Genomic DNA, 8,634 nt, shown 5'->3' with positions numbered 1-8,634 from the left:
TAGTTAGAAAGTTTTGACAAAACCTAGGCTCCACCGATCCAAATAGCTTTGATTAGAAGCATGCAGTCACCAAATCCCAAGAGACCAGGGTTGGAAAGATTGCATAGAATGTAGCCGATCGAGAGACATGCATTTGCATTGACTTACAAGCTTCACGGGGACAACTCTTTCGAAACAGATCTCAACTTTGCCCATCAGAACTCTTCCTATCGATCGGATGCTTCATAAAGTTATTCCAGTGTCAAAGGAAAGAAAACAAATAGTTAGTTTTGTATTATCAAGAAGCATATATGAGGCGTGTTGTATTTTACCAAAGTGACCGTAAATATGAAGTTGTGTACATGTGGTTAAGGTTTGGTTAACTTAAGGGAATAAAAGAAACTTTAAACTATCAAAAGTCTGTATATATTATGTCTTACAGCACAAGATGTCAGAGCCCATTTTTAATAACAACTTTTCTGTTTCTATATTTATTTTTGAAAACTTCGACAAGGATAAGTAAGCAAATGGCCGGTTCCTTTTTTCTTTTATTCTCCCAATTGGTTATCACGGGTTGTTGAACACTTGGGTCCAGTTATAATTAAGGAAATGGGTTCGTCATCATTATTATCATCATCTCTGCTAGAAAAATAGTCTGAATTTGTTATCACAGATTGTTAACAGGTTATGTCTATGGACTAGGTTATGTTGAGTTGAAAAATAAATTTTGTTAATTAATTAATTTTTTTTTACGCTTTTGTTTTTTTTTTTTTTTTTGTTAAAATTTTTACGCTTTTGTTAATTTACAAAAGCGTAAACAAATCATAATCATTGCGTTTTACTACTTTAGCTTATATGAACGTAGGGAATCCGTAAAGGGTAAGCAATATCAAGTTTCACAAAAACTTGTTGGTCGTAATATAAAGTTTGATAGTACTAATTAAACATTTTGATACTATTATTATCTTTTTACATGAATTTGAAAATTGAAAATATATATATATATATATATATATATATATATATATATATATATACTCACGTTATTGACAAAAAATAGTAGTAGACCGTTTATACTGTAGTAATAATTTTGTAATATGGATTAGTGTCGCTGAAATATGTATCAGGATCATTGACATATGGTTTCAGTGTGTTTAACATCGAGATGTGGATTGATGCATCAAGATATGTATTGAATATTGATAGTTTGGTACATGTGTTTTGGTATTAATTTCTTATATCGGTCACTGTCAGTATTGAAAAGGCTTGTCTGGCATCTCAAAGCATCTCCAAGATATTCCCATAAGTACAGTATCTTAGTAATGAAATAAAATATTTTAATGAAATTTGTTTCCCCCCTTATTCTTTGAATTGCATATCCCATTTATATAAATAATTTAGTCAACCATCCGGGTTAAATTAAATCCCCTTTTTAATAAAAGAGAAGTACAAAACATAATTTTTTTAGACTTTATATTTTTAATACATGATTACAAATGGTTACGAATAGGTTATAGATAGGTTATAGATTAATTCATATATTAATATTAATGGTTACATCTAAATATTAGAGATATTCCAAATTGATAATTGATATATTAATGATAACAAATAAAATCATGAATATTCCAAACTATATTTTTGGAAGATTTTAATCATATATCACGTTGTTCCAAAGATCTTTAAACACAATATTACAAATTTATTTTCCATAGATTTTGTCGATAGACAACAACGTTAGCCAAAGATAGATTACGAAATTGATAGATTGACTGGTTACAAGTTAAATAGTGGATTACAAGATATATTACGAAATAAAATTTAACCATTGTTATAGCACGTGTACTTATTTAGAATTATTAACAATATAAAACTTACAAAATAGGTGTTTTTTTTTCAAACCTTCATATTTAGTATATGATTTTATTGCATAATGTTTTATCCAAAAAACTTTTAAAAACAATAATATAAACTATATTTTATATAAAAATATAATATAAATAAAATGAATTTTAACTCGTGCTATAGCACGGATCTTAATCTATTCTTATATTAGAGCAGGTTGGTTTAATATTTTCATTAAATTAATATTTTGCGGATTGGTTCGTCCAAATTTACATTGTGAGTTTATACAAATGCAACTTTACAACATCTTTTTCTTAATTTTTTTACTACTTCTACATAATCAAATTAAATTATATATCGATAAATATTTTTCAGCACTATAGCGAAGATCTAAACCTGGTTTGAAGTGAATTTTTAAAAATTATTCAATTAAGATTAAATGATTCATACATTTGATATATCTTATGAATAAATAAATAATCGATGGAGCACTAAAAAATGGTTGTGAAATAGTTCATGTATTTAGATAAATTATCTAATTAGATAACACAACTATTTTATTCTCTATTTTATAATTAATTGCTAATGCCAACTATATATTTTCTAATAATTTATGTGTCAACGCCTAGTAAAAAGTTGGAATAAATTTGGTTATATAATTTGATAAGATATATTTTATTTTATTTTCTAGTTATAAAATAAAATATATGAATAGCGCACATGTAATATAATCTTAATTGAATAATTTTTTTATTAGCATATGAGACAATACTGGCACAAATGTGCTGGCACAATTGAATAATCGAATAATTGATTATTTATTCAGAAGATATATCAAATGTGCTGAACATAGCACATGTAATCTACTAAAATTTTTCAGAAGTATCTAAACTTGGTTATAAAGAAAATTCAAAATGCCTTAGTTTGGTAAACTTTACATATCAAAAATCTTTTATGTGTGTTTGACAATTGGTTTTCAAGAAATAGAAATATGTAGTATTTGGAATTGGCAAAAAAAATGAACAATTTTCAGAAAAAAGAAAAGAAAAAAAAAGAAAAGATAGTACAATTATTGTGGGTTTACCAACTCTCTTTTAATATATAGAGAATGTTTATACTTTAGGAAATAATATGTATGGTGTTGAAATGCATTTAATAACCTGTGACAACCTGTTCCATGTACCCTACTAGCCCTCCACTAGCTGCCCCAACGGACCGTGCCTGGACTCTACTAGCAGTGAGAAGATGTTGTCAGATTCAAATCTGGGTCTATACCAACGAGTGCGAGAAACCCAGATTCGACTTGGTCTAGTCATGGTGAGATGAGACGATTAAGAACAGAGAAGAAGATTGGGTGACAAAGTTTCAGAAATTGTAAAGATGTGGTTTTTTGTGATTTGGTTGTTACTTTTCTCTTTCGCTTCTCATTTTCGTTTGATTTTGAATTGGATTAGTAGCTGTTTTTTTTTTTAATTTGTCTTCCTCTTGTTCAAATTTGGTTTGGTAATATATTATGGATCTAAGAGGATTTGCAGCGGTGGTGACGTGAAGAAGATCGGAGATTATTTCTATCCCTCATTCCAGTATTGACGTAAGCAAATCGTCAGGTCTAATTTCATTCTCCCAGAAGCTATAATTCAAATTTATGGTTTTTAGTTAAGTTGTGCTCGGTTTTTTTTTGTTTGTCTCAGATGCAGCTGAAGCATGAGCTGAAGTAAAAGGGTGTTGAAGAGTCATTAGTTTACGGTGAGTAACTGAATATGAATGATGTTAGGATGTCAACTCTGTTTTTACCTCGATGATGAGTTTGTGTATACTTGTGAAATCTCTAATCAAAATGCTGGATTCGTTTGCTAATGTAAATTGTAGTTGGTGTTTGAGCAAATTTTAACCTTCAAGTAGGAAGCTTTTTGAAAGCTTTTCCACTCTCAAGGTCCTCGCTTCTTTTATTCACTCTTTTTACAGTGTGATTTTGTAGTAATAATACTATTCTCATGTAGCAACTTAAAGTGATGAAGAGTTGATAAGCTTATGAGTTTATTTATCTTTTAATCGATTCTTATGAGTCCGCTTCCTATCAATTTGACATGGACACTATTGAAGTCAGTAACCTGAATAGGCAATTTCTATTCCAACCTTCTCATGTTGGGCACTCCAAGGCTAAGGTATGCGCTTGCGTTTTCACTAAGCCCAAGGGAATCCAGTTCATAAGAGAATTCATGTGACCATATAGAATCAAAGTTGTTAACCAAAGTTGTTTGAGTTTGTTAAATCCAGTTTAGGAGGTATATGCGAGCGACCTGAGCTCATTCTCCCTCGCTTCAAGGTATATGTAAGCAGCCTGAGCTCATTCTCCCTCGTTTGTGTTTGTTAAATCCAGTTTAGGTATGTAAGAAAACTTCTTTCTTCTCCAGTTCAGCTGATTTCTCTCTGCTGGTGTCATTAAGCAACCTAAGCTCATTCTCCCTCGCCTTAAGTTCCTTAAGAGATGCTTCCATCAGCTCAGCTTCCTTTCTCCTTGTCTCGGTCTATGTGGTTTGCTTCAGGTCAATCTTTAACATTCATCTCAAAAGCAAAAGACTTCTCATGCATATGGGGAAAGCAAAGCAACCTCTTTTTCCCTCGCTTCAAGCTCAGCCATTAACCCTTGATGTTTCTGCATTTCTCCCATGATACCTCCAATATTTACTTTCTTTTTTTACTAGTATGATGTATTCTTATTTTTAATTATGATTTTAGTTTAATTTTGTAATACAGTTTTTTTATGTCATGGTTTCATAATAATAAATATAGTATTTTTTATTTTTAATATAATTTTATTCCAAAAACAAACTGTTATTCAATAACTTACATATATCTAAAAATAATTAATAAATAAATAAATATATATATATTATTTTTAATAATATATATATATATAATGCTGTATAATACAATATTGTTTAATTACATAATCATAAATTAGTCGTTAATTAGTCACTAAATTTGGTGGCTATATTATACCTATTTTGCGTAGTCGTAAAATAGTCGTAGCGTAGTCATTAAATTTAGTGACTACATTACGACTAAATTTACGACTATGCAAAATAGTTGTAATGTAGTTGCTATTTGGCGACTAATTTTACGACTATTTATTTTAGCAACTCTCGATTTACGACTACTGGTTTTAGTCGCTATTTAGTTGTAACACACCGTTTAGAGACTAAATAGTGACTAATAGTGCTGTCGCTATTTGCATGTTTTCTTGTAGTGATTGTCTCATATGCTAATTTAACAAAATTGATTTTTTTTTTTTTTTGAAACACAATAATGAAATCATTCTTTACAACTCTTCTTGTTTTAAAGTTGCCTTATTCTTGACAACACAATTTTAAACCATAGTTTTGTTGTTGATTGGCAAGGTTCTTAAAAAGTTTCCCAATCCCAAAAGCCTTAAAACTGAACCATTCATGTTCTTTGTTTTTTAAGCTATAGAACGAAAAAAAAACTTTTTGGAGTCTAATTTCTAAGCCACCAAAATCTTCGAACCAAAATTTTTTTTTGATATTTTTTTTGGTTTTTTCTCCAACTTAGGCTTTGAATGGTAAAACAGAAAAAAGCAGATCAACCTGTAAAACAGTTCTCCTATCGTTAAGTCTAACATTCAAGAATTTTTTTACTTTTAAAAATTATTGCAGATGAACTGTATGCAATTCATATTTTTTTTGTTTTTTTGTGGTAAATACAGGAAAAATACATGTAGATCTGGTCTACAGCTTTTTTGATGCTATTCACCCTTAATCTGCACTTGAACAGCCAAATATTTGATATACTTTTATTCTGCTTGAACCACTTGATCTGCACTGCATGATATGCTTTTTTCGGCCATAATCTTACTCCACAAACTACTACAACCAATAATAATACCTCCATCATCCATGTTCTGTCTTTATCTTACACGTGCTGAATTGTAATATTTTATTTAAATGACTGATTTAATGATAAATGATTTATTTAGCTTTTAAGACGCGGAAACGTGTTTATTTTTTTATCCTCGAGTCGTGACGCCGCGTATCTCTCGATCTATCTATCTACTACTCGAGCATTACTCATCAACCAAAAGAAAAAATAAAAACATTTATTAATTTCACACTCTTAAAGTAACATAAATACACGACACAACTTCCCATATCTCTCTAACTAGAAACCAAAAAAAGAAGAAGAAAAAGATGAAGAAGAGTATCGAAGCTCCATTACTCTTGAGCACCAAACAATCACAAGAAGAAGATAAAGAAAAAATAAGATGGGAGAAGATGAAGAAGGTTGCTTCAATGGCTGCTCCAATGGTCGCTGTAAACATGTCTCAGTTCCTTCTTCAAGCAACTTCAACAATGATCGTTGGTCACCGGAGTGAACTCTCTCTAGCCGGAATAGCTCTTGGAAGCTCTTTTGCTAATGTCACTGGCTTTGGTGTTCTTGTAAGCAAAACTTATGAATCTTTTTTTTTTTTTTTGGGTTGATTTAATTTTGTTACTAATCATATTTTGTATACTATATAGTTTGGACTTTCAGGTTCATTAGAAACACTATGTGGTCAAGCATATGGAGCAAAACAGTATCACAAGCTTGGATCTTACACTTTCACTTCAATAGTGTTGCTCTTGATGATCTCTGTTCCGATTTCGATTCTTTGGATGTTCATGAACCAGATCTTGCTTCTACTTCACCAAGATCCTCAAATAGCTGAGTTGGCCGGAGTGTATTGCATCTGGCTCATACCGGCTTTATTCGGTTACTCTATTCTCGAGTCTTTGGTTAGATATTTCCAGTCACAAAGCTTGATTTATCCAATGGTCTTGAGCTCTTTAGCTGCTCTGTCTTTCCATGTTCCTCTCTGTTGGTCAATGGTTCATGTATTCGACTTTGGAGCCAAAGGAGCGGCTGCGTCTATCGGTATCTCTTACTGGCTAAACGCTGTTTTCCTTTGGGTTTATATGAAACGCTCTAGCCGTTGTGCTGAAACGCGGATTTTTATGTCCAAGGATGTGTTTGTTCATACAAATATCTTCTTTCAATTTGCGATTCCTTCTGCAATGATGTGTTGGTAAGTATGTAAATCTTTATTAAAAATTCTGATTAGTTTGGCTTTTATGGTTTAAACTTTAATGGATTAAGATCTTTTAATGGATTTTTTTTTTACCTTTAGTTATATTTAATTAACACTGTTTTTGTTTGTTCTTCCTTTTCTTCAATTAGCCTTGAGTGGTTTGCTTTCGAGGTAGTTACTTTGCTGTCTGGTCTTCTACCCAACTCAAAGCTCGAGACTTCGGTTATTTCGATTTGGTAATGTATCGAACCGCAAACAAAGATATACTCTGTTATTACTTTTTGTTTTTGTTTCATTTTCTAAGTTTTGATTTTTTGGTATTGAGCAGCCTTACGACGTCTTCATTGCACTACAATTTGGTAAATGGAATTGGTGATGCAGCAAGGTTTGTTTTTACTTTTTATACTTCTAAATCTAAATTTTCATATTATTTCATTTTTTCAAATAATTTATTTTTCATTTTTGTTGTTGTTGATTTAGTACCAATGTGGCGAATGAGCTAGGAGCTGGGAATCCACGAGGGGCTCGTGATTCTGCTGCAGCTGCGATCGTAATTGCAGCTGTTGAGTCAGTTGTTGTGAGCTCTAGTCTCTTCATGTCTCGCAGTGTGTGGCCTTATGCATATAGCAATGTGGATGAAGTAATTAGTTATGTGACTGATATCACTCCCATTCTTTGTATCTCAATCCTCATGGACAGCTTCTTGACCGTCCTTTCCGGTTAGCATTTCTTTAACCATCATCTATGCTTTCGTAACCCGAGTTCTTTTTTCAATTTTCGTGACCGTGAACCGTATATATAAATGTATTGTTTTGTTCAGGGATTGTGAGAGGAACAGGGTGGCAAAAAATTGGGGCTTATGTGAACATAACCTCTTATTATGTTATTGGTATTCCCGTTGGACTTCTTTTATGTTTCCATCTTCACTTCAATGGGAAAGGACTTTGGGCTGGTTTAGTCACAGGATCAACATTACAAACTCTAATCCTGTTTCTTGTTATTGGTTTCACCAATTGGAGCAAAGAGGTGATTGCAACCACGTAACTCGCTTCGGTTTTTGTTTCTAATCTTTCGTCCGATTTCTCGAGCTAATATTTGTTCCTACAATTTTTGTGAAAATTTTTGCAGGCAATCAAGGCTAGGGAGAGAATAGGTGACGAGAAAGATTTGAGACATGACTCACTCCTTAATTGAAAGAGATACAAACGATGTGATTTTGATTGCCTTTTTTTGTGTGAGTTTGTTTAATAATCTTCAACGGGTTTTGGATTTGTTTAAAAAAATGTATGGAACTTAATGAGGCATGATTGTAATTTAGTTTTTTTTTTATTTTGAGAGAAAAATTATACACATTCATAAGATATCTAGCTAATGAGATTTGGTCTATACTGTAATAGATAAATTAATTAAGGAGAGTAGTAATCAGAGCTTATTGGTCCAAGCGTCAATCTTCTATAGTAATACCACTTGTTCAAGTCGGCCAAAAAAAATCTGAACCCAAGAATAGTAGTTGCCTTGAAAGTATATAACAAATAAAGGGAAAATTATAAATAAAGGATTTTTTTCTAAAAATTTGGTCATCTACACTTTTTTTTGAAGATTGTCAATTGTGACGAAAATACCCCTACTAATAGAAATAGTAAAATTTTTAGGAGTTTGAACCAATAAACAAACAGAAAACCCATGTTAGTATACAATTGTGAAAAAAAAAAATTGAAAAAAAA

At 31.4% G+C, this 8,634-nt stretch overlaps 1 protein-coding gene and 1 long non-coding RNA gene across 11 annotated transcripts; both read left to right on the top strand.

The window, feature by feature from the left end:
* Window positions 1-2,948: 2,948 nt before the first annotated feature.
* On the top strand, window positions 2,949-4,582 carry LOC104773436. Of its 10 annotated transcripts, none has more exons than XR_765118.2 (5): window positions 2,950-3,415; window positions 3,516-3,570; window positions 3,694-3,989; window positions 4,102-4,150; window positions 4,244-4,582. It is a non-coding gene; the product is annotated as an uncharacterized LOC104773436 (long non-coding RNA). The 10 variants fall into 10 exon arrangements; XR_765113.2 differs by having other exon boundaries at window positions 4,239-4,582; XR_765116.2 differs by having other exon boundaries at window positions 4,102-4,156.
* A 1,329-nt stretch (window positions 4,583-5,911) lies between these two features.
* LOC104773435 (protein DETOXIFICATION 9) lies at window positions 5,912-8,342 on the top strand. The gene is made up of 7 exons (XM_010498044.2): window positions 5,912-6,281; window positions 6,363-6,907; window positions 7,060-7,146; window positions 7,239-7,295; window positions 7,391-7,629; window positions 7,731-7,936; window positions 8,039-8,342. Exons 1-7 carry the CDS (start codon window positions 6,033-6,035, stop codon window positions 8,102-8,104), a joined length of 1,449 nt encoding a protein of 482 aa, XP_010496346.1. The 5' UTR covers window positions 5,912-6,032; the 3' UTR covers window positions 8,105-8,342.
* The last annotated feature ends 292 nt before the right edge of the window (window positions 8,343-8,634 follow it).

The sequence above is a fragment of the Camelina sativa genome, unplaced genomic scaffold (assembly GCF_000633955.1).
Source record: "Camelina sativa cultivar DH55 unplaced genomic scaffold, Cs unpScaffold00543, whole genome shotgun sequence".
NCBI classification, from domain to species: Eukaryota; Viridiplantae; Streptophyta; class Magnoliopsida; order Brassicales; family Brassicaceae; genus Camelina; species Camelina sativa.
Note: the sequence above shows the minus strand (reverse complement) of the source record. Positions and strands in the feature narration are given on the sequence as shown.

What these genes read in the sequence shown, in the direction of transcription:
- LOC104773435 (XM_010498044.2), top strand. Translation starts at nt 6,033, where the DNA reads ATGAAGAAGAGTATCGAAGCTCCATTACTCTTGAGCACCAAACAATCA. An exon ending in ACTTCGGTTATTTCGATTTG is followed by an intron (nt 7,147 to 7,238) that starts GTAATGTATCGA and finishes GGTATTGAGCAG; the next exon opens with CCTTACGACGTCTTCATTGC. An exon ending in TCACCAATTGGAGCAAAGAG is followed by an intron (nt 7,937 to 8,038) that starts GTGATTGCAACC and finishes AAATTTTTGCAG; the next exon opens with GCAATCAAGGCTAGGGAGAG.